At 39.3% G+C, this 25,357-nt stretch overlaps 1 protein-coding gene across 3 annotated transcripts in view; it reads left to right on the forward strand.

Annotated features, from left to right (window-relative positions):
- ARNTL (aryl hydrocarbon receptor nuclear translocator like) overlaps window positions 1–25,357 on the forward strand; it is a 91,737-nt gene that overhangs the window by 29,101 nt on the left and 37,279 nt on the right. For 2 of the 3 annotated variants that reach the window (XM_036763047.1, XM_036763049.1), the window contains exons 2-8: window positions 3,626–3,799; window positions 11,526–11,647; window positions 15,881–16,015; window positions 22,380–22,527; window positions 23,123–23,143; window positions 24,606–24,644; window positions 24,921–24,962. In XM_036763047.1, coding sequence (XP_036618942.1) covers window positions 22,388–22,527; window positions 23,123–23,143; window positions 24,606–24,644; window positions 24,921–24,962 — 242 coding nt within the window. In that variant the 5' untranslated portion in view covers window positions 3,626–3,799; window positions 11,526–11,647; window positions 15,881–16,015; window positions 22,380–22,387. The remainder of the gene's footprint in view (window positions 1–3,625; window positions 3,800–11,525; window positions 11,648–15,880; window positions 16,016–22,379; window positions 22,528–23,122; window positions 23,144–24,605; window positions 24,645–24,920; window positions 24,963–25,357) is intronic. The other variant, XM_036763048.1, reaches the window with a different exon arrangement.

The raw sequence follows: 25,357 nt of genomic DNA on the forward strand, positions 1-25,357 counted from the left end.
TTAGAAGAGCTTATGCATTGGTAAAGGAAGTACCTGCACTATCATTTCCTCTCTAAGTCTTCTGTTCTCTAAGTTAAACTTTCCCAGTTCCTTCAGATGGTCATTTTAGGCACAATCTCAAGGCCTTTCACCATCTTGGTTCCCTTCCTCTAGCTTATTGTGTATTTCCTAAAATTTGGTACCTAGAAGTAAATCCAGCATTCTAGCTGTGCTCTAACTAAGCAGAATCTAAGACTGTCCTTCCCAATGGTAGGGATACTAAACCTTTTCTGCTGTAGCCAAAATTCACATTAGTTTTTTTGGCTACCATGTGATACTGTTGACTCATGGTGAACTTTAGTTCACCAGAATTCTCCAGTCTTTTTCAGACTACCTGCTGTCTAGCCACTTCTCCATTTTGTACTAGTGAAGCTGATTTTTTTAAACCCAAGGGTAAGGATTTTACAAGGTGTAGTAGATAATGTGGTGGACTAGCCATGTGAGCTTGGGACTCAATCTCTCCTAGCCTTAGCTTCCTTATCAATAATATGAAAATACTAATATCTCCCAGGGTTGTTGTGAGGATAAAATGAGATTATTTGCAGAGGGCTTTGCAGTCCTTAAAGTGCTATATTAATAATACTAGCTATTATCATTATCATAATTTTCCTGGTTTTAAATTTCATCATATTAACTTCAACCTAATATCCTAGTTAGTCAAGACATTTTTGGAGCCTTACTTTAACATTCAATGTGTTGAACATCTGCATATTTGGTAATCATGCCAAGTATGCCTTTATCCAGGTAACTAACCATCCTTTTAATGTTTTAGGATTTTTCTAAATTTTGATTATATATTTTAGAATTTTTCTAGAATTTGAAGTCTAGCTCATTGTTCTATGGTTTGCAGACCCTGTTCTCTTCCTAGCATGGCACCATGGAAAGTCTACTATTATATGTGATGTCTGAAGATCTGTGTTTGAATCCCAGCCTAGGTAACCATGGGTATATCATTTCATCAATTTAGGCTTCAGGGTTCTTAACTGTAAATTGAGGGTCAATAACCAGGTGATTTCTAAGGTCCCTTCTAACTCTAAAGCTATGATCCAATTGCCCATTCCCCGTAGTCTTTCAGAGATCCCTAATAGCAGTTTGATGATTCTGTTAGCTTCAGGATCTCAAGTTGCATTTCCTCTGTATCTGGTAACTGGAACTCATCAAGGGTAGTTAAGTCCTTTCTTGCAACCACCTTACTTACCTTGGTTTTCAGCCCTTTCCTAGCCATCTATCTTTTGTGCTTTCCAGACCAAAGATCATCCTCCTTGGCAAAGAAAGCAGAAATAAACTAAGAGTTGAGTGACAGCTTATCTTAGCAAAGTGAGAGAACAGCCAGTGTCAAATACCCAGTGGTACATGCTCTTTTCACTGTGCTTTTGTCCTCACTGGTTGAGGTTGGCTTGAAAGTTGAAGCCACCTTTAATTGTCAGGTGGGAAGAGCTCCACACCTATTGCTAACATCATAGCTTTCTAGCACTGGACAGCAGCTTCCTGTAATCCCCACCTAATAAATGGTACAACAGCAACTTGTAATAAACCACTATTGTTTGTAAAATTCAGTGCTCAGAGTTTGTAGATTGCCCTTGAACCTTCTCCATCTTAGTGGATCTGCAGATGCATCAGTCAGCAGCTTACTTGCTCACCAACCATATCCAGATAGATTCTGAGGGTGGATCTTTTTTTCTTTATATCACTTCTGCTTTTAGAACATGCCCACCAGTTCTTCACTCTTGCATTGTGTAGCGGAGTCCTTCCAGGACCTTGCTACTGAGACTTGGGTATTTTTTAGTTAGTTGTCAGTTACTGAGATACTTGAAAAAAGAAGTTGATTCCACTCTTAAGTCATTCATTGTGTGTGGACTTGTAAGGGAGAATTTGCTGTCATTCTTTTAGAGGTGCTTAGCCAGTATTTTAGAAATCTGGAAAATGTATAGTTGAATCTGTTTTTCATTCACCAAGTGTGTCACTTGTCATGTAAATTCTGTGCCAGGTTGTTATCTACATGATAAAGATAATTAAGTTATCCTACCTCTTTAGAGATCATCTAGTCTAAACCTTGCCCTGATCTCTCCCCCACCCCTTTTTTTAACAGATAAGAAAATTGATAAGGTCTATTGTAAAATTAAGTGACTCATGCTTGATCATATACTTAATCAAGTGCAAGAGTTGGGCCTTGAACCCAAATCTGAGTCCAAGATTCATGTTCTTTTCATTATATTGCTAAGTTCCTGTCGCTATTCCACTTACAGAATTATAGAGTCTTAAGTTTGAAAAGGAAATAATTTAGTGCTGTCTCTACACAAACAGAATTTACCTCTAAAATTTACTTCTGGAAAAGCCTAATGTGAGGGGGAAACCAGTCTCTCTGGGGGTAGTTCATTTCACTTTGGAGCAACTATTTATTAGGAAGGCTTTCTGCCTCTGCCACTCACAAAGAATGGGATCAGTGACAAATGTTTGGGGGCACTAAATGTGGGACCTTCTTCTACTTTGGCATAAAGCCAGTAATCAGTACTCAGATGTAGAGCTAGAAAGGGACCTTAGAGGCCATCTAGTCTAATTTCTTCATTTCACAAATATGGAGACTGAGGCTTGTAGAGGTTAAGTGATTTGTCCGTGACCACACAGGTAAATAAGTAGCAGAGGTGAGACTTACATGTTCATTTTCTAGACTTTAAGGCTAGTATCTGTTTCTACCCTACCACAAGGTCACACCACCTCTAAAATGGGCCCTGAACCCTCCAATTAAAAGTCTAATGCTCTACTTGCTATCACAGTGATAACCAACCTGATTCTCTGGAAGTAGTCATTGAGTGAATTCCAAATCTACCTAACTGTACTGTCATCTAGTCCACACTTAGCCATTTTGCCTACTAAGATCACATGAAAGATTTTGTCAAATATTTGTTAAAATCTATGGTATTTCAATCCCTCCCTCTGAGAGCAAAGTGGAGAGGGGGGTGGCATGCAGCAGAGGCATGGTGGATATCCAGACAGAGCATGCCTACTGGAAGCAGCCCTCCATCTTCCCAAACAAGAAGCAGCTCTGTTGAGAGATACAACCAAAGAGAAACTGTCAAAATATGCTAAAAGAATATTAGACTTGTCTTCAAGACCTGCAAGAAGGCCCTCATGGGCACCTCTCCTGGCAAGAAGTATCCCTTCACCAGGCTTTTGTCCTGTATGTTGACCCAAAGGAAGATGGCAAGCACAGTTGTCATCTACCATGACAACCGTAGCAAAATGATGAGGTTCCATGTACTGAAGGTCACCAAAGCATCCTGGGCCAAGAAGCAGCTCCAGAAGTTCTGAACCTCTTCCCGGCATAGGCAGTGACACTCGTGGCACAGAGATAATAAAAAGCATCCTAACATCCAATAAATAACATATAATGTATGAGATTCTGCCCAAAAAAGGGGGAATTGAAGTTTCTCTGTCATAGAATGTTCTTGATCCACTTGTGTTGACTTGGAGTGGTCATTTCTTCTCTCCCTAAAAGCCTTATAAGAGTAACTCAAAGAATTTTTTCAGGAACCAAGGTCGCACTCACTAGCCTATAATTTGAAAAATCTACTCTGTTCTCTTTTAGGAAATTGAGATGACACTTGTTCACCCTTAAGTTTTATAGCCACCTGTCTTCACCATTCTTCCTGAGTTTTTGAAAAAGATGAAGATCACCAGCCGTCCTGTCTGCCAGTTATCTCAGTACCCTGGGATGTATTTCAGCTAGACCTGGTGACTTGATCTCATCAGGAGCAGCCAGGTACTTTTGCGATTTCCTTATCGTTTTGGGTTTTAACTCCCTGCTAATAATTTTGGTTCTGTGCCTTCTAGAAATGCTAGGAAATTATTCTCCACAGTAGAAAACATTAAAACAAAATGATGAATGGTTCTGCCATTTCTCTATTGTCTATTATTATCTCATCTACTTTGAGACTCAGCCTAAATCTTCACTAAGCTGTTTCTTGCCCCCAACACAACTTAAAAATAAACAAAAACAAAACCAACATTCCCCCTTTTAACTCTTACATTTGTTGCTAGCTTCAGTATATTCTGAACTTTAACATTGTTAATGTGTTACTATTTTTTGCTACTGTGATGATTTTTTAATTCAGTTCATCAATCAACAAGCATTTATTTTTCACTATGTCATAGCAAGGACCTCAAGGAACTATTGGGGGAAAACAGCGCATAGAAACTGAAAAGGAGAGGGAGGGAATGGCAAAGGAGCCTGTGGAACTGATGGATTTAGTTTTAGTAGGATTTTAGAAGGATGTAGTAGAAGAAATCCATACTGCTGCCAAAATAGGAATGAGGCATAGCGAGTCTGTGCACCCTTCTTTAATGGAGCTTCTAGAAGGAGCCATCCAGTCAGAGGGAAGGGTCATGGGGCAAAAAGGACTTCCAGTGTGTCCATTCCAGGGATAGACTTATGAATAAAGAGCAGGGCATGCTAGAGGATATTGGAAAGATGCCTTAGGTCTTTATTCCATATCTTTTTACAACAGAGCCAAGACTTCTGTTGATCTCTTAGTTTTAAAATCCAAGTTGGTTGATGACTTCCTCATGCATCCACATCAGTTTCTTTATTTGCATTGTACTAATCTTGTTTCCTTCTAGAAAGAGTGATTTGTGTTTGTGGTGTTCAAATTAAATTTTTGAGTGCCTCTTTAGCTGACTTGTATTTTAGGCTTTGGGATCCCGCTTATTCTGAACTCTTTGGAATCTGCTCTCCCAAAATCTGGGAGCCTTTTCTTTCCTTTCCCCCATGAATTCTAAAATGCAATAGTTGTTTCCTTGCAAGATTCCCATCATTTCTACTTTGGCAAGTGTTTCTTCCTCATTGATTGAAGAACTTGGAATCTCAGAGTTGGAAGTATCAGAGTTGGATCCCGAATAGCAATTCCTCTCATGGCTTCCTCTGCTTTTCAAAGAATGAAATTATCATTAAAACAAGTCAGGAATTTCAGCTGCTTTGCCTTTAGCTACAAGAGCGCTTTAGCAGATGTCTAGTTAACTAAACTTTGCCATCACTGTTGTATCCTGTGTTTGCTTTATGATCTGTTTCCTGAATTTTCACATCTGGTCTTATTTCATAATGAGCTTTTATATCTTGTCTCTTTCCTTCCATCTTCTCAGCCTTAGTCCAAGACTTCTGTCTGAACTTTGACCACTTTACCTCTTGACCCCTAATTTCTAGGACCACTGTTTTGTTTTGTTTCCTTGACTATTCCTTTCCATCCTCAACATCAGTCAATCCAAAAGCACTTACTAAACTCCTACTTTTTTGTATATCCTTCCTTGCTAAATGCCTTCAAAAACTTCCAGCCTTTTGGAATATTCTCCAGTCCCTCTTTCTCCCAATTCTTTTGAATGACTCTTTTCCAAACTTCTACCCTTCAGCCTTACCAACTTTTCTCCATAATAATAATAAAATAGTAACAGCAAAAACAATCATTAGCATTTATATAGTGCTATAAGTTTTCTAAAGCATTGTATATATGTTATCTTATTTGATCCTCACAGCAATCCCATGAGGTAGATGCTATTATTATCCCCATTTTACAGATGAGAAAACTGGGACATAGATTAAGTGACTTGTCCAGGATTACACAGCTAGTAAGTGTCTGAGGCTAGATTCGAACTGAGGTCATTCTGACTCCCAAGCCCAGTACTCTGACCCTCTCTCTGCCACCTAACTGCCTTAAGAAAATCCCATCTCTCCTGTGAGTATTAGCTTAGCTCTTATGCTGTATGCTCTGTGGTATATAACATTTTATCAGTAATTAATATGAAGACTTATATTTCATACTTGTGAAATTAGCAGCTGGTGTGAAGCTATGATATTTATTGTGGTGGCTCACAGTCAGTATCCAAAAAGATTTCAGCTGAGTAGAGAGATGGTTGTAAAGTAGTAAGAGGAAATTTCTAGGTATAAACCTAAAGTCCTAAACTTGTATAACAGGTTTTTTTAAGTCCAACTATAAGATGGGGGAGCCTGGCTAGACAACCACAGTTTCTGTGAAGATCCAGAGGTTTAGTAGATTTTAAGCTCAAAGAGGAGTCAACAGTAGGATGTGGCAGCCACAGATGCCAGTACAGTCTTGTTCTAGTCGCTGTGTTTCTGTTCATGAAACCTCATTCTCCCTTACTTTGAGGTTTTCTTGGGAAGATTGGATGACCAATTCTTGGACATGGATTAGAGAGAATTTTTGGTCAGGTACCTAAAGAGAGAGCTCCTGAGGTTTATAGCTCTTAAGATTCTCTGACAGCTCCACCATCATCTGCCCTGGTCATTCTATATCTAGAATATGATGTTCAATTGATGAAAGATAACAGATGTCTTTGAATATGGAAAGGTAGCTTAAAGTAGTGGATAAATGTGCTGGACTTCTTGCCTCTGCTACGTTCTGAATCTTAGTCACCTTGTCTGTAAAACAGTATAATAATACCTATAGTATTGAATTCACAGGGTTCTCATGCTCAAAAGAGAAGAGGTACAGAGAAGCAGGTTGCAAATCTTATTATTACCAGCCTCAGATAACTGTTGTGTAGATCCAATGAGATGTTACGCATAAAACACTCTGTAACCTTTGGAAGTGCGCTATAAATGGCGGCCAGTATTAATGTTAGAAATTGACGCTGGTCTGAGATTCATAACGGAACTTGCCTCCTTCACCCCAGGGCTGTTGTAAAGATCAAATAGAGTAACAAACATAAAGCCTAAAACCATGTGTAAATGGAAGTTATTACTGTGTTAAAGAGCTTTGTGACCATAGAACGCTCTAGAAATCTGAACTTCTTTTCATTGCTTTGCCACAGTTAGGTGTTTGGGAAAGAGAGTACATTGAGTCTTTGACTTCTCTTTGTTTAAAAAAAAGTGAAGACTCAAATATATCCATAACATTGCTTTATTTCAGTCATTTGGCGTTTTGGTTTTTTAAATTCCCAAACCTAGGTAGGCACATTTAGTTCCCTTTTATGTTTGCCCAGAAATTAAGATAAGGCAGGTTGACTGAGCTTTTGAAAATTACAGACTTTGGTTTGGTTATGGCAGCCAATCAAAGCCTAGCTAGCCTGAGTGAGTGCATCAGCTTCGGGCCTCAGAGACACTGGATTTGGCAAGCTGAAGTCTTCTGAGGGGGTGTATTGGGCAGTGTTTGCTGTGCACTGACTCATGTACGGACCCTAAGTGTTGGCATGTGGAGCTGAGATCGTTTTGAAGATTCCGTTGCTGTTCTCAGGTGGGATTCTTCTGTGTCACCTGAAGCCTGCAGGGTTTAAATTAAGCTTTTATTATTATTTGACAAACAAGGTCTCATTATCTTGAACATTATTTCAATGGAGGAAGGTTATTGTTGTTTTTTCAAATAGCCAGATAATTTCCTTGTCCTAGGGAATGGCATAGAGGAACAATCACACAGAAATACCTCTTCCCCACCTCTGCCTCCCTGCATTTGTAGATTAATGATTCAGGGTTTGAATATCATATGCATTGTTGCCACCAATCCCACGTTCTCTCCTTGCACAATGTGGTGATGCTTTATTGTTACACCTTTGGAGGACTTTTAAATTTTGTATTGTAAAGTATTTCTTTATGTAGAGAGGGTTGTCCCCCACATATAGCATGGGGATCTTGTTGTAGGACTCAAAGGGAGGCAGAATAGACATCTCAAGCCTCGTCTCCCTCCACCCTTCTCCAGGGGAGGTTTTAATTTCTGCCAGGAGGGGAAGCAGGAAATGGAGGATGGAAGAAATGGCCGCTCTGTACTAGACTGTACTAGACTGTACTAGACTATCCAAACCTTGAATCGAAACAAAAGGATTTGTTCTGTGAAGTTTGGATACAGTCAAAGGGCTGCACTTGAGGACCTATAGGGCCACATGTGGCCCTGAAGCCACAGGTTCCCCACTCCTAGATGATGTGATTTTCAGGTTCACACTAACTTCTGAGCATTCTATATCCACTCAACTCCATACCAAATACCAGTTCCACAGTGAACACACACACACAAAGCAGTTTTTTATCCAATTCAATAGCAAACAGAAATCAAAGAAAGTATACATGGAGATTATATATCAGACGATACAGATTGAAGGATTTCTCCCATTGCGAGCAAGGTAACTCAGGTCACCCAAGAGAGAGTGTCCCAGATCTCTCCCAAGGGGGAGTTCCCAAAAGTCTCTAGTGTAGCAAGTTAGAATAGGGACATCATGGAGTCTGCCAGCTCCTCTCATTTCGGCTTCTTCTCAGAGTCTTTTCCTTCAGCATCCTGGAGTGGGCCTGGCATTTTCCATCTTTAAGTTTTTCAGTTCAAGCCAACAAGTGCCCAAAGTCCGAAGAGACTCAGTGACTACAGAGCCAAAGACTTTGAAAAGACTGACATTCTCCCCTCTGCCACTCTTGCCAATTCAGTCCCACTCCTCACACAGGTGCCGGAAATTGATCTCCACCAGTAAGAAGAGAATCTCATACTAATGGGCTTTGGGACTGAGGTTACAATTATTAATTATAGTACCTATAAGAAACACAAATGACAGTGGTGATATCATCCTAGGACACTGAATTCTTCAGTCTGGGTAGGTAGAATGAGGTGTTAAGTGATGGGCCCGAACTTACATAGTTAGCGAGTAGCGGTGCCAGGATTCAGATTTTGGCTGGTGATGCTAAGTTTAAGGTTCTTTCCATTGTATCAGGCTGTCTCCCATGAGCATGTGAAAGAAAACCAGCATGTAAAAATATATCCAAAAGAAAAATTTCCAAAAGAAAAAGAGTAATTCCTGGGATCTGTGAGAAATTTAAGTGGAAAGACCTGGTAGTTTTAATGGACTGCAAATTCAGTGTGAGATACTGGTTTAATATGGCTATCACCAAAGCCGAGACTTAGGCAGCACTAATGGAACTATCGTTCTGTTACCTTCAGTGAGGGAGTAACTTATATAGTAACTTGATCTGACCTATTATGGAATACATGCATACCTTCACCCTATGTTGTTCATTACTCTGCAAAAATCTGACTTTGAGTCTAACAACATTTTAGAGAGCTGTCCGTTTCATGGAGATAATATTGTACACTGTGTGATCAGTTGAAGAATGTTACAACAGGATTCTTGATGTTCAAGTAGAGTTTGACTATGACGTTATTGCATTAAATGACTTTGGTTGGAGCAGCATTATGCAGGGTGTTTTGGTTGCCACACATTGGCATTGGCAAGTTGGAGTGTGTCCAAAAGAAGGTGACTCAGTTGGCCAGGAGACTGGAAACCTTATCATGTGAAAACAGTTGTAGGAACTGGAGTTGTTTGAGAAAAAAAAATAGAGAAAAGTTGTGGGAAGATATAGTCATTGTCTTCAAACATCATTTAATGCCTATAATGTGGAAGAGGGCTTGATCTTTACATAGGATTTGTGGGAGGACAGAAATAAGAATTACTTGAGATGAGAAGGTGTGGCTGGCTGGAGAGGTGCCATATTGGAGAAAGTGTCCTTATTGAGGGAACAGTGGATCCATTTAGTCTTAGAGTATTCTCCCAGTCATTCTTTATGACTGAAAGGCAGGGAATACCACAGTCTTGGAAGAAGAAGCAAAATTGCAGGTGACCCAAAGGACTATAAAGAGATGTATGGTACCTTGGGCTCCAGCATATTGCCAACAGCAATTTGCAGGCAAGCTTATTGGCTTAACGGGAGAGTCATTTAGTGAGGCCAGGGTGGACAACTCCATGCTGCAGTGTTATCACCAACATATTTTTAAAAATCAGAGGAAAGCTTCTCATGTGTTGGATGGATCCTCGATGGAAAGTTTATGGAAAGGCATGGAAAACCGTCACAGGGGATGCACAGTCACGGATAAGCTGAAACCCACACTTCTCCAGGGTCTTCCCACACTAATGAGATTATCACTTTGTTGAAGAATGTGTTTGAGCAAGATTCCACTGATAAAAAAAATTAGGTGTTCCATGAAGTCTTAACTAAGAAGAACCTTCTGATTTGGGGGTACTTAGAGTGCCACAGTCAACATTAACAACTTCCATCATTATTGTTATTGTTGTCGTGATCATTTTTATCATGTGATAGAACTTTTGTGTGACTTCTTGGGCTGTAGATGAGGGCTTAATCCATGGAAGATGTCTTTTAAAAACCCTTTTAGGACATGTTGTTCAATAAATGCAGGACATGGTTAATGAAATTGTGCAAGTTTCTATGCAAGGGAAAGTGAGCCAGCCTTCTGTTTTCTGGATGTGACTGAAAAGAGTGGTTAGATGGGAGAACAGAATAGATTTTATTCTGAAACAAGCTGTTAAGACCCTTTTAATGAGAAGACAAGATCCAAATGAATCTTGTGAATGAATCAAACACAAGACATATAAGAGAAACCACAGAATTTAGATTGCCAGCAAGTGCTATTTTGCAGTCAGATGGAAAAACACAGATACTCATGCAGGCCTCCGAGGCAGCGTGGGGGAAGGTGGAGGATCAGCAACATGTGTAGGTGCAAAGAATCAGCTAGGTCAAAAAGGAGATGAAGAAAAACAAGTTCTATGTGGGAATCCTAAGGAAAGAGGGGAGATGCCTTTCTTCCCAAATCAACTTTAACTCCTAGGAAGGAATAGAGGAAATGGGGAATAGGAGTCAGGGTTGAAATCTCATTAAAATTAATTAGCTCTTGGAATTTCTTTCCTTTGGCTTCATATGTTGTTCAGAAGTTCTAAGACTTCCTTAGATTTTTATTATGAATTCCAAATAATATCTTCAGTAATAATTCCCAGATATCACAACATTCAGAGCAGTTAGGTGGCGCAGTGGATAGAGTGCTGGGCTTATCCAGTCTGGCCTTAGACACTTACCACCTGTGTGACTCTGGGCAAGTGGCTTAACCCTGTTTGCCTCAGTTTCCTCATGTTTAAAATGAACTGGAGAAGGAAATGGCAAACTACTGCAGTATCTTTGCCAAGAAAACCCCAAGTGGGGTCACCAAGAGTCAGATACAATAGAAAAATACCTGAACAACACCACAATGTTGACATTTTGGTTCAGACAGTGTTTTCAACGCCACCTTTCCCCAGCTGTCCACTATGGGCGTATTACTTGTGTGGTAAATTGGCATCAGGCTAATTTTTTTTAAGTTAATGAAATGAAAATTTCTATCTTGCTTCCTTTTGAACGGTATATCCAGGATTCAGTATTTAAAGAACATAGGAAGTAGTCTTTATAGAAAACATGCTTCACCAATCTCCCTCATCTCTTATTTGCTCCTCCCACTCTTACATTATTATAGCTATATTTTAAAGAAGAGGTAGAGACATTCAAAATAATTGGGTAGACTGTGGAAAGAGATGGGATCATGAAATATCCGACTGTCGCTGTCTATAAATGAAGAGCCTATAAATGAACCCAACTCTCTCCATTCACCTTTATTAAAGTATTCTTTCATTTACATTAAAACTATCTTATGAGTTTTTTTCCCTTCATGTGTTCCCCTTTCTAGGATTCTGTGAGAAGTTGACTGACTAGAAAAAACAGGATATGAGAAAAGCTTTTAGGTGACTCGCACTGCAGTGGAGACCTGGTTCCTAGTCTGAATCTACATTTCAAAAAGCAGATTTTCAGGTAAGGAGTCATCCCCAATAGAGATGCTCACTTTGTAGCTATTTTTGTCGTTATTGCTAAGGTTGAACTATTCATTTCAGAAATGTAGGTCAGGTAATAATAGCTCATTTTTCTATAGTGCTTTTAGGTTCCTTGGCCTTGGAGAATATGTCCACGTTAACCAGCTGTATCTGAGTTTAAAAAAACAAAACAAAACCGAAACTTTACCCCTTTGGGGTCTAATTCCTCAGTCTCTACAGCCAAATATTCATTCTTTTGCCAATGGTAGCCCTAAAGGATATCCTATGAGATAACATTTATCCTCCATAATAACTGCCTCAAATATTAGATTTTCAAGATAAGAGTCTAAATGACCAGCTACTTTGGGGGTTATTGAAGAGGGGAGTCTCACTTCAGTGTGGCTTAGACTAGGTGTCTTCTGTCTGAGGTTCTTCCAACTCTGAATTTGGTTACATCCTTTGGTTCTCCTTTGTTCTACATGCCTGTGAAGTCCAGTAAATGAGTAAGGTGTGATTGTACTTCTTAAAACCATGCTGTCTTTTCCCCAGTAGGCTATTTTTGTTTTGTTTTTGATGATCCTGTCCTTTATTTATTTCATCCATGTGGGTACTCCCTCCATGCTTTAACAGAAATGAATGAATAATTTCTACATGAATTTCTGTGACCAAAAATATTTATCCCCCAATTACCAACCTTTTGGTGGTTGATCTCTCTGAATTTAGCTACTCTAAGCTTTAGAAGACATGCACAATCTTTTCTCTGGCCTCTATTTAGGGAATTTTCAGCTTGCCAAAAGCTCACACTTACTTGTCATAGTCTTGGAAAATTGAAGGTATTCTTGATGATGAAGCATTGGGGGTAACTTCAGTGAAATAATTCTTTATTGGAGATTCACTAACTATAGCCCTGAGAGGCTGGCAGCTTGGTGTGGTGAGGAGAGAAGACCAAGGTTCAGGTGATGCCTCTGACACCTGCCAGCTGACTGTTTGTAGGCAAGTCATTTATCCCCTCAGGTCTCTAGGCAGCTCTTCAAGCAACACTAGAAGTGGCAGAGAAGCTACCTAACTGGAGTGATGGTTTCTGCACCTGGGAGGTCCCTCTACCAGTGGGATCACTGGTCGTGGGCTGTATCCCTACCCCCATTTATAGGTGCACTGGTCTGTAATTACTCAGATACCATTTAGAGTTCGTCTTTTGTAATGACAGGTTGTGTATGTGGTAAGATGCATTGGAGAGAAGACATTTAGTCACTTTGGCTGATGTTATTTCTGAAACGTCCCCCCTCCCTCTTCACCTGTCTCTCCACCTTCAGAATCAAGGTGTGCCACCTTCTCCAGGAAGCCTTCCCTTGCACATGTGCATGCACTCAGACATGTATATACATGTTACTCCTGCACACAAAGGTACACACATATACATGTGTGCATGTCTGCATGTAGAGTTTTCCCTCCTCAGATTACCTTGTATTTGCTAACCTCAGTACATGTTCTATCCCCCTACCCAATAGAAGGTAAGCTCCTTGAAGGCAATCTTGTTTTCCTTTTGGGGTTCCACCACCTTGCACAACACTTTGTTTATAATAGAGCCTTCATAAATGTTTGAAATGAATGGAGTATAATTGACTTTTAGGAGTTCTAGTGCTAGAACTGCTGCTGATCAATTATTCCATCACCATGCATCTGTTAAGCACCTGCTGTGTGCCAGGCACTATTCTAGATGCTGGGGATACAAATAGAAAATTAGACATTCCCTGCCCTTGAGGAGCTTACATTGTAACTTTTGAAACTCTAGGTGAACCTCTATCTCTAATATTTGGTTTCTTCTTCTGTAAAATGAGGGATTCCAACAAGATGGTCTATTAGGACCCTTCCAGCTCTAACATTTTTCTTCTTATATTCCCACATTCATCCTTGATTTCATCCAGCGACTCCAGTGAATGCTATGTATTCCAAGTGCTCTAATTATATTTATATTCTCAATTTGGCTTTATTAACCATTTCTTATTCTAGTAACACAAACTTATTTCCTTCAGAGAACAGTCTGGAAATGGAAGTCTCCCTAATATTCTACTAGATATAGGCTGCAGCAAAGGGATCATTGACTAGGATTTCCTTTTGCACATAACAATCATGGGATCACCCTTTGCCCCCATAGTCATCTAGAAGTCCCAGTATTTTGCTCTGATATATTTAAAGAAACTCTTTTTTTCGTGTCGTTCAAGATGCTACCCTTAGTCTTGTGGCCCTTAAATGCTAGGTAAAATGAAATCTAGTTTTAAATTTTTGCAAACTTCTATGGTGTGTTTTCATTATCATTATGCAAAACTTGCCTTCTTATATGATATATTTTCTAGTAAATAACCCAGAGATAGGTGACTTCATTACCATCACAGAATAATTGCCCAGTTGGAATGGCAGTGTACACAAATATTTACAGAGAAAGATCAATAATATTAAGAAAGTACTAGTTAACAAGGTTTTATTTCTAGATTAAAAAGAAATTACATTGTCTTTTTTTTGTGCATCATGAGAAGCATGAAAAAATGATTTACTGATATATCAATTATAGAATTAATTAACTCTTTACATAATAAAGACCTACTAAATATTACAATTCAAGAAGCATATAGATTGGTGTAATGTTAGAAGTAGAGGAATGTCCTCCCCATGCAGAAAAAGAAATTAGGGAACAGAGACAAAATGAAGGCCTTTTAATGTTTTTACATACTTTCAAAAACCGATATTCATCAGTCAACAGTCTCAACAAACATTTACTATAGGACTTCAGAGTCCTAAAATACATGAGTGCTTTTTATGACTATACTCGCTTCACATTTTACTTTGGAACAGCTCGGTGGTGTAGTGGATAAAGTGTCGGACCTAGAGTCAGGAAGATGAGTTAAAATTGGGCCTCAAACACTAACTGTATGACCTTGATCACATTACTTAATCTCTATTTGCTTCAGTTTCCTCAACTGAAAAACGGGGCTAATAATCACACCTACCTCCCAGAGTTATTGTGAGGATCAAATGAGACGATATTTATAAAGCACTTAGTTCAGTTTCTGGCACATAATAAGCACTATGTAAATGCTGGTTGTTGTCATTGTTATCTTAGTTCTTCTGATGGCTTATTCGTATGATCATAGATCCACTATTGTGGGTACTTCTTCCATAGTGCAACTTACGACTCATCCATGAGTCTCATCCTGTGTACCTCTTGTCTGTACCCTTTTATAAATCCTCCATAGTTGGTCCATCCATTGTGCTGGGACCTTTCTCTAGATGTCTTGACTTAATGTGAATACACCAGTAAAATATGTGGGCTGCCATTAGCCATCCCTCACTTCTCATGCTATGACTGCTTTACCTCTTTCCAGTTATGCATCTTTCTAATGCCATCCTTTGGGCCACCATTACATTGGGTGAACCAACTCTGAAGAATTTATGAGGTTATGGACAAGAGTTACACAGGCTGAAACATCATGGATGGGTTGCAATCTTCACTACTGTTAGAAGTGTTCATGTGGATCTATGATCCAAGCAAGCTAAGACATCAATACTTTTTTTGGTAATATACTGCACCTTGTTAGTGACTATACCATGTACCTTTCAGTTACCCTTTGGGTGATTACAACCTGAATTCTTTGGAGGCTGTCCTATTCTATGACTTGCTACTATAGAGCTGACTAGAAGAACTTTTTATGAAAACACATTAAAAAAATTTTTTTGGTGTTTTTTCATATCACTGTCACTTCTCAATTACTCTCCCCAGCCCCAATAACAAATGAGTGCAATTAAGAAAAACAAATTAATACCTTGCTACGTCTGAAAATGTATGCCATATTATACATTTATCATCCCTCTGCTCTTCCAGGAGGAGTAGAACGCTTCCTTGTCAGTCCTCAGAAGTCATGATTGCTTACAACTTTCATCAGAGTTCTGAGATCTTTTAATGTTGTTTTCAAAAGAATATTGATATGAAAAAGTTGGGCCATTGTGTCAGGAAGAAGCTTGGAGTCATTATGTAATTTTTCAAATGCAATCCAGCTTTCTTTCCTGCTTTTCAATTCTGGAGGCAGTTCATTATCTACTTTGTTCAAGATAGATGTACTGATGAACCAGCTTTATGGGTTGTCTGTCCAACTGCAAATCATAATCTAGGAAACAAGCATTCTCCATTTTTCTTGTATGAATAAGGACAAATACCTAAGTGACTTTGGATTTTGTTTAGGAGACTCTACAATGTTCTGGGACTTGATATCATCTGCAAAGAGGAGCATCTCCAGGACCTCACCTTCTATAGGAAATTCCTCTTCAATTTAGACTCCACACTGGACATCCTCTGTGACCATAGTAAATACCTTTGGTGAGCATGTATCTCTGTGTTTTATGCCTCACTTGATATTAATAATCAGAGAGTTTTCAAAGTCATCTCTGTTTTACCTTTTTAAGAATCTTGTATGATTTTAACACCTGCATGGGAGACACTTCCTTGGCAGAGAGCAGAGCCTTTAAGGTCCTGTCAGAGAGTGTTTGCTGACTATGAGAGAATAAGCACAGTGGGATCTTGTATTCACCACATCTTTCAGTCAGTTATGTAATTGATGGAGAATATGATTTATGAAAACTTGTCTGTTTGCTTCTTCATCAAAGGTACATTTTCTAGGTTATTCTCAGAAAGATTGTATAGAAGTGGGAAAGTAAACACAAAGCTCAGCAGTTGTTGATTTTTCACCATCCCCTTTTCAGGTAATAATACTAATTTCTGTATTCCCTCCAAGCATTTGTTATCTTTCAGATATCTTCTTTCATATATCTTGAGAACTGATCCCTCAGCATCCTTAAAATTGTGTTGCTTTAAGCATGAATCTACTCTGTGACTAGGGCTAGTCTAGTTCCCAACTTTGTTCCCTTTTGTGCAATTTCTACCTCCTTCTGTAGCTTGCCAGGGACTGCAATTTTAGAGTTCATTCATGGTGGCCACCAGTATCATTAATGAAGAAAAGCATTTATCATTAAAACCTTGACTGCTTTTTTCCATTTAGGACTCTTGATAAGCCTTTGATATATTTGTTTTTCTCCTCTGCTTTTTATTACATAAAAATTTTATGTTCTAAATTGTTGTTACCCTTGGTTAACATCTAACAAAATGTAGTATAAGCTGATGGAGGTGGTTTGTATGCCTCTTCATTGTAGCAATTGACTGACACTAGTTAAACTAGTTAACTTTCCTTAGGAAACGATGGTAGTCTATATAGTGTCTGTTCTTTTGTCCATTTCCCATTTTTGGTTGGAGTTACATTAATTGTGCTCTATGTCTTCTCATTTTCTATTTTTCTAATGTGATATTGATTTTGCTCTTTGTGTTAGCAAGACAGTAGTCTGATTGTACATAGACAGCTGAATGATTCCCAGATAGATTTCCAGTTCTTTTCTACCTTTCTTTAAAAATACAGTCTGTTTCATTTGTTATGATGTTGTATTGTACTCGCCATGTATATTACCTCCCAACTTCTTGAAAAAATTGTTCATATGTGTGTGGTTTCTCTATAATCTATAAACCTTTGTCCTCTTTTATTTATTACTCTCGAACTATGTTTTTCAACATTTTTCATGTCTTCCCATATGCCTTGCTTTGTCTTGAAGGTACCTTGTATTAAAGTATATATTGATTTAATTTAGAGGGACTTAATAGATTCCTTGTTGAATTTCTTTACCTCCTCATCCCCTACAATAGTTGGTGTATAGGGAAGGGAAAGGAAGAGAGCAAGCATTTATTAAGCACCTACTATACAAATATTATCTCATTTGATCCTCACAGTAACCTTGTTATTATTATCCCCATCATTATCCCCATTTGGGGAAACTGAGGCTGAGAAAGGCTAAGTGACTTGCCCAGGGTCACACATCTATTAAGTGTCTGAGGCTGGATTTGAACAATGGTCTTCCCGACTGCAGACTCAGCACTTTATCCATTGGCCTGCTTAGCTACAATTGTCTTCATGATGTTCTTTTTGCAAATGCTTATCCTGAGTACTATAATACAAGTGACCAGTTGTCCCATGAAATTAAAAAAAACCCACATTTGTTACCTTTGGACCCAGAATAAAGCTGTCTGTCTAGTCTTTTATTTCTCCAGTGAGAAGCTGAGAGTCGTGTCTTCTGGTTGATATGATTTTCTTCTTGTAGTTCTATGTCCACTCATTGGTCACTGGATAAAAATTTCACGTTCAGAAAACTGGAGTTAAGTTATTGTTTATAGGTGGTTGAAAAACTGATTCTTACTGTCATTTGCTTCCTTTTCTGCTACTTTGCCACCATCACTACAGAAATAGAAAGATCCACACAAAACCGGGGGTCATTGGTTGCTTTTTTGGTTTTTATTCTCAAATGATTGGTTACAAGGTATCCAGCCTACTTATGATGAGTGTTTTAGGGAGCCAAGATGGCGGCTGGTAAGCACGGACTAGAGTGAGCTCCGTACCCGAGTCCCTCCAAAAACCTATAAAAATGGCTCTGAACCAATTCTAGAACGGCAGAACCCACAGAAAAGCAGAGGGAAGCAGGGCTCCAGCCCAGGACAGCCTGGATGGTCTCTGGGTGAGGTCTATTCCACACGGAGCTGGGAGCTGGGAACAGAGTGGAGCAGAGCCCAGCCTGAGCGGCGTGGACGATCCAGACCAGAAGCCGGGCGGAGGGGGCCCTAGCGCCCTGAATCAGTGAGCTGCGGCAGTTACCAGACCCCTCGACCCACAAACACCAAAGACTGCGGAGAAGGTTAGTGGGAAAAGCTGCGGGAGTGGAAGGAGTTCGCGGTTCGGCTTCCAGCCCCGGGGGCAGCAGAGGTGGGGCAGCTACAGCTGTTGTTACTTCCGGCTCCAGGCCCACCTGGTGGGAGGAATTGAGTGGCGGATCAGAGCAGGAGTGCAACAGCCTGCTGAAGATCTAAGCCCAGTCTGGACTGGGGGTCCTTGGGGAAGGAGGAGTGAGGCTCTGACAGAGCTGGCACCTCCCCCCCAAACGTAGAACATAGAACTCGTTAGTCTACAAGCAGTCATACCCCACTGAAAAACTCAAGGGTCAAGTTAGTTGGTTGGGAATATGGCCAGGCAGCGAAAACACGCCCAGATTCAGTCTCAGACTTTGGATTCTTTCTTTGGTGACAAAGAAGACCAAAACATACAGCCTAAAGAAGACAACAAAGTCATAGAGCCTACAACCAAAGCCTCCAAGAAGAACATGAACTGGCCCCAGGCCATAGAAGAACTCAAAAAGGATTTGGAAAAGCAAGTTAGAGAAGTAGAGGAAAAATTGGGAAGAGAAATGAGAAGGATGCGAGAAAACCATGAAAAACAAGTCAATGACTTGCTAAAGGAGACCCAAAAAAATACTGAAAAATACACTGAAGAAAACAACACCTTAAAAAACAGACTAACTCAAATGGCAAAAGAGCTCCAAAAAGCCGATGAGGAGAAGAATGCCTTGAAAGGCAGAATTAGCCAAATGGAAAAGGAGGTCCAAAAGACCAACGAAGAAAATACTACTTTAAAAATTAGATTGGAGCAAGTGGAAGCTAGTGACTTTATGAGAAATCAGGATATTATAAAACAGAACCAAAGGAATGAAAAAATGGAAGACAATGTGAAATATCTCCTTGGAAAAACCACTGACCTAGAAAATAGATCCAGGAGAGATAATTTAAAAATTATTGGACTACCTGAAAGCCATGATCAAAAAAAGAGCCTAGATACCATCTTTCAGGAAATTATCAAGGAGAACTGCCCTGATATTCTGCAGCCACAGGGCAAAATAGAAATTGAAAGAATCCATCGGTTGCCTCCTCAAATAGATCCCAAAAAGAAATCTCCTAGGAATATTGTTGCCAAATTCCAGAGCTCCCAGATCAAGGAGAAAATACTGCAAGCAGCCAGAAAGAAACAATTTGAGTATGGTGGAAACCCAATCAGAATAACCCAAGATCTGGCAGCTTCTACATTAAGAGATCGAAGGGCTTGGAATGCGATATTCCGGAGGTCAATGGAGCTAGGATTAAAACCTAGAATCACCTACCCAGCAAAACTGAGTATCATGTTCCAAGGCAAAATATGGAGTTTCAATAAAATAGAGGACTTTCAAGCTTTCTCAGTGAAAAGACCAGAACTGAATAGAAAATTTGACTTTCAGACGCAGGAATCAAGAGAAGCATGAAGAGGTAATCAAGAGGCGGAAATTGCAAGGGACTTACTGAGGTTGAACTGTTTTGTTTACATTCCTACATGGAAAGATGATGTATATGATTCATGAGACCTCAGTATTGGGATAGTTGAAGGGAATATGCATATATATGTGTATGTATGTATATATATATATATATATGTTTATGTATATATATAAGTGAATATGTATGTATGTATATATCTATGTGTATATGTATGTATGTGTATGTATGTGTATATATATATATGTGTTTATATATATATGTAAAAGAGAGAGAGCAGACACAGGGTGAGTTGAAGATGAAGGGAAGATATCTAAAAGAAATAAAATGAAATTCAGGGATGAGAAGTAACATACTGAGAGAGGGAGATAGGGAGAGATAGAATGGGGTGGATTATCTCGCATAAAGGTGGCAAGAGGAAGCAGTTCTATGGGAGCAGGGGAGAGGGCAGGTGAGGGGGGAATGAGTGAACCTTGCTCTCATCAGATTAGGCCGGAGGGGGAATACCATACATACTCAGTTGGGTATCTTACCCCACAGGAAAGAAGAGGGAGGAAGATAAAAACAAAAAAATAAAAGGCGGGGGGATGATGGAGGGGAGGGCAGATGGGGGTGGAGGTAATCAAAACAAACACTTTGGAAAGGGGACAGGGTCAAGGGAGAAAATTCAATAAAGCGGGATGGTTTGGAAAGGAGCAAAATGTAGTTAGCCTTTCACAACATGAGTATTGTGGAAGGGTTACACATAATAATACATGTGTGGCCTAGGTTGAATTGCTCAACTTCTTAGGGAGGGTGGGTGGGAAGGGAAGAGGGAAAAGAATTTGGAACTCAAAGTTTTAAAATCAGATGTTCAAAAACAAAAAAAGTTTTTGTATGCAACTAAAAAATAAGATACACAGGCAATGGGGCGTAGAAATTTATCTTGCCCTACAAGAAAGGAAGGGAGGGGGGGATGAGAGGGGAGGGGGGTGATGGGAGGGCTGACTGGGGAACAGGGCAACCAGAATATAAGCCATCTTGGAGTGGGGGGGAGGGTAGAAATGGGGAGAAAATTTGTAATTCAAAATGTTGTGAAAATGCTGAAAACCAAATATGTTAAATAAATAAATTGCATTTAAAAAAAAAATGATGAGTGTTTTAGTACTTAGCTAGGTGGGCCTGTGGACTCTAGGTATAGTATGTTTCTGGACCCATAGCCTTTGCTACATGGCAAGAACCTGCCAATGCTTGTAGTCCTCTGGAAGTTTTCAAGAACCTAGGGGCCATACCGGATACGTCATCAGGATATATGTTTTCAAACAATTTTCTCTGTTCCCATAAATATTTTACTTCATTCAAGTTTTGTTTTTGTTTTTTAAATAAGTTTCATTCTCCTTCCACTACTACCACCCTTACCTTACCCCCATCCCCATCCTCTCTTTCATTATCATTCACCTCCTTTTATCACATAATTAACTATCTTTTATCTTTCTTTTTCCAGTACTGTTCATGGCCCCTGTTCCATCCTAAACTTTGAGCTCCACACAGTTCTTTTGTACTTTCAGTATTATTCATTGATCTCCATTTTAATTGGGGGGGGGAGGCAGAGGAGTAATAAAATATCTTCTGTAAGTACATTTTGTTGTGCAGTAGTGTTTTGAAATAGCTTTCATAAATCTTATGACTCTTATAAAAGACTAAGCCAAGTCATAAACTTGATAATATTCACTCTTCCTCTACCAGGCCTGGACCAACATCATCCCTTATATAATGTAATAGAATGGAGTCCACCTATCCAGTGTCATTCTCACTGAATGGTTATAGATAGAAATCCTGAGTTTCTTACCTTTCTGGATACTCCTTTAGGTTACGCATCAACGATGGTAGCATTGTATCTTAGAGTCCTCCAGTACAGGGCACATATTACCCAGGAAAGGAAGAAAGTGAGGGGAACTCCTCTAGCCATTAATAAAGATAGCAATCCTCTTAGCATATTAATATAGTTTATTACATTAATGAATTTTCATATTAGAAGCTGCAGTGACCCTAACCTAAGAGAATGAAATAAAGAACTGAGCCACAAAAAGTCCTTGGTGTCAGAGGGCAGCATGGGGTACAAGTACGGAGGAGGGGTCCCAGATAATCTAAGGGGATGTTTGATAGGCCCTCTGTGGTTTTGTCTAAATAGCATGGTATAATGGAAAGACTCAGAGCCCAGGAACTTAGATTCTAGTCTTGTCTCTGTTCCTTTTTTGGCCTTTTTAAACAGGTAAATCACTTCTTGCTGGGTCTCATTCCTTTACTGTAAAATGAGATTGGGTAATCCCTAAAGCTTCTCCCAGGTCTGACATTCTCTAATTTCACTTCACAATTTGACAAGGATCTAGCAGTGGGACCTGATATAGGCTTTCTTTGGCTATGTGAGATGTTGTTACATTTGGGATGTCGGTGGGTGTTTTGGGTCCCCTTGCCCCTTTTGAATGTGATGTTTTAATGACTGAACTTACCTGACTTTTCTTGACAATTTCAGAATATTCAATGGCTGACCAGAGAATGGACATTTCTTCTACAATTAGTGATTTTATGTCACCAGGTCCCACTGACCTCATCTCCAGCTCCCTTAGTGCTACTGGGATGGATTGTAATCGAAAAAGGAAAGGCAGTTCAACTGATTATCAGTAAGGATTTAGTGTTTTCCTTCTCTTATTTAAACTTTGTTTGAAAGTGGTCAAAGATAAAAGCTAGGCATTACCTTTTATGTAACCTTGAAGCTGTGACCTTATTCACTGTAAGGGAAATAAAAATTCACTCCCCAAGACAGTTTTACATTACTTCTGTTATTTTTTTTCTTCTCTTTCTCACTGACTTTTGTTTTGTCCTCCTCTCCTCTCCTATGTAAGTTGAAAGAGGAAATTTAAAAGCCAGATTGTACAGTTTACTAAGGTTCTGCAGTTTCCTCCTAGAGCCCCAGACCTTATTATTTTAATTAAGGTTTTGAGTAAGTGTTTGTTGAATTAAATGAATGAATATGTCTGTGCATTTTGCCTCTGTGCTTTCGCTAAGTGCCCCGTTTACTGAAGACAAGTTTCTTTTCTGCCTTCACATTTTACAATCTTGTCTAAGATCATTCATAAGCAAATGTAGTGATTTTCTTGTGTTGAGAGCAGTATTAGAACACTTGAATGTAGGACTCAGATCACTGCCATTTTATTGAAGGCATTATAAATGAAGTTTGGACCTGTTATAATGAGTACTATTTGTGTTTCTTTTCAGACTCGATGGCTTTTCTTTTGAGTAAGTAAATTTTCACATTTAAATTTTTGTATTTCTACCATACTCAAGTAAATAACATCTAAAGAAACAGAGTGAAAAAGCATTTATCATTTATGGACAAGTCATAACTTAAAACGGCACTAGGATTTTTGTGACAGCTATTTTTGTTTTGTTTTCAATGAGTCGAATGTTTGAATTATCGTCCTAATATCCATTTAATAGTTTGTTGAGTTTTTTTTAAGGGAAGAAGAAAATCAACAGAGTAGTATATCCTCTAGAGCAAATGTTCTTTCTTCTAAAGAATTATGGTAGAGTTATGGACGTTAGAGTTTCTTTGGAATGCTTTAGGAAATCTGCATTTACTAAATTCCAGATAGTTGGAAGGGGGAAAGCCCCAGTGGAATAGTAAGTATGAAGACAGTACCTGTGAAAACATACTGCTGCCTTCCCTTCCTTAGAAAGAGTTGGGAATACTTAGGCTGAGACCTTTCTCCTTGCTCTTTTTATGTTGTTGACATGATCCAAATTCTAGATATTCCAGATTGGTCTATATCTGCCTTGATGTGTGTAAAGTTTTGCCCTGGACATTCCTTTTCTTGAGAAGTTTCTGTGATGAGAAGATGCCCAAGAGAAAAGGCAGACTTCTCTATTTAGCCCTACCATGTGGGTAGAATGTTGTTATTGTAATGAGCCTTTGGAACCACTAGATGAGTGGTTTTTAGACTTTTCCATTGACCTTCAGGTTTCAATGAGGCATCCATAAGAATTCCCTAAAAAGTGGAATCACAGCAGACACTGAATTTGTGTCTCTGAGGTTATATTAAGGCTCTCCTAAAATTCCTCTCAAAGTAGTAGGGTTCCAGGACATACACATGGGTGTACACATATGCATGCACACACACACATGCACACACGCATACTCACTCTCTCTCTCTCAAAACGAATGCAGGAAGGTTTCCTCTTCTGAAATTTGAAAACCCAGTATACTCAAAAATTCCCAAATAAGAAGGAAGCAAAACAGGACTTTAGGTCAGTCCCTCTGGTACTCGTACTCAAATCTCTTTCCATTTCTGATGAGACATTGTTTTTGACCCATCATAGGACTTTGCAAATAGATGCTCATTTATCCAGAGTGATTAGGGAGTGGACTGTGTTCTGGTTATATTAATATTCTGCTTGACTGAATGGTACTCTGTTATTCCATACTGGTTTAAAAGGAGGCTACAATAAGACACTTTACAGTTTATGCTAAACCTAAGGGGTAATTTTTCTTTGATCTGGAAGGCATTTCAGTGGCTTAGAGTTACTCCATTTCATCATTTAGGAATATCCTTTGGTCAGTATTCTTCTTGGGGTTGAGAATATTATATAATTTGATTAGTCTGGCTGCTTGAATTCTGGATAAATTGGAGCTTTCCAAATTATGAAGAAACTTTTGTCAATATTTTATTAACAAGTTTGAATATTTTTGTTTTGTTTTCAGAGAAAGTATGGATACAGACAAAGATGACCAGCATGGAAGGTACATTATGCATCTTTATTAATGTGTATGTGTCAGGAGATTTGCTGCTGTTACTTTTGTATGTTTGGTTAATTTGCATATTACACAGAACAATTACTCCCCTTCCCCCCAAATTACAAAAGAGACGGTAATGACCCTTCTCTCAGTCACAGTACCACTCCATGGCGCAAGGGCCTAAAGGTAAATAAAGACACTAGAAGTTGAGAAAAGAAATGGGAAAGAAAATGCCTGCTCTGCCACTAATCTTCTGGGCTTTGTGGGGTTTTTCTCTTCTAGGTTGGAATACCCAGACCAGCAGGGCAGAATCAGAAATGCCAGGTAAATACCCAAACTCATCACATATTTTACTTATGATGACTCATCCTGATGGATACCAAAGGAAAGATATCACTATATCCATCCATTAGGGACAAGGGAGGAGGAAGGAGTTGACTTGTAACCTGCTGGGCCTTGTGCTAGGCTCTTCTCTCCAGGTTAGGTTGGCCCCATTCTCAGCTCTTTTAGCAGGTTGGAGGCTCAGGGGACTATGGAGGCAACAGAGGATGTCCCAAAACTGAAAATATCCCTGCAGCTTTAGCAGATTATTGGTTGTTAGAGGGGATTTTAACTTGAAGGGCAAGGAGGTGTCCCTAGACACTTGCACTGTCCTCCATTCTGAGCCAGAGCAAAGCCTTTATTGAACAGGTCAGTGTTCAAGCCCAGATTGTGGGTGA

This window comes from Trichosurus vulpecula, chromosome 6, assembly GCF_011100635.1.
Source record: "Trichosurus vulpecula isolate mTriVul1 chromosome 6, mTriVul1.pri, whole genome shotgun sequence".
NCBI classification, from domain to species: domain Eukaryota; kingdom Metazoa; phylum Chordata; class Mammalia; order Diprotodontia; family Phalangeridae; genus Trichosurus; species Trichosurus vulpecula.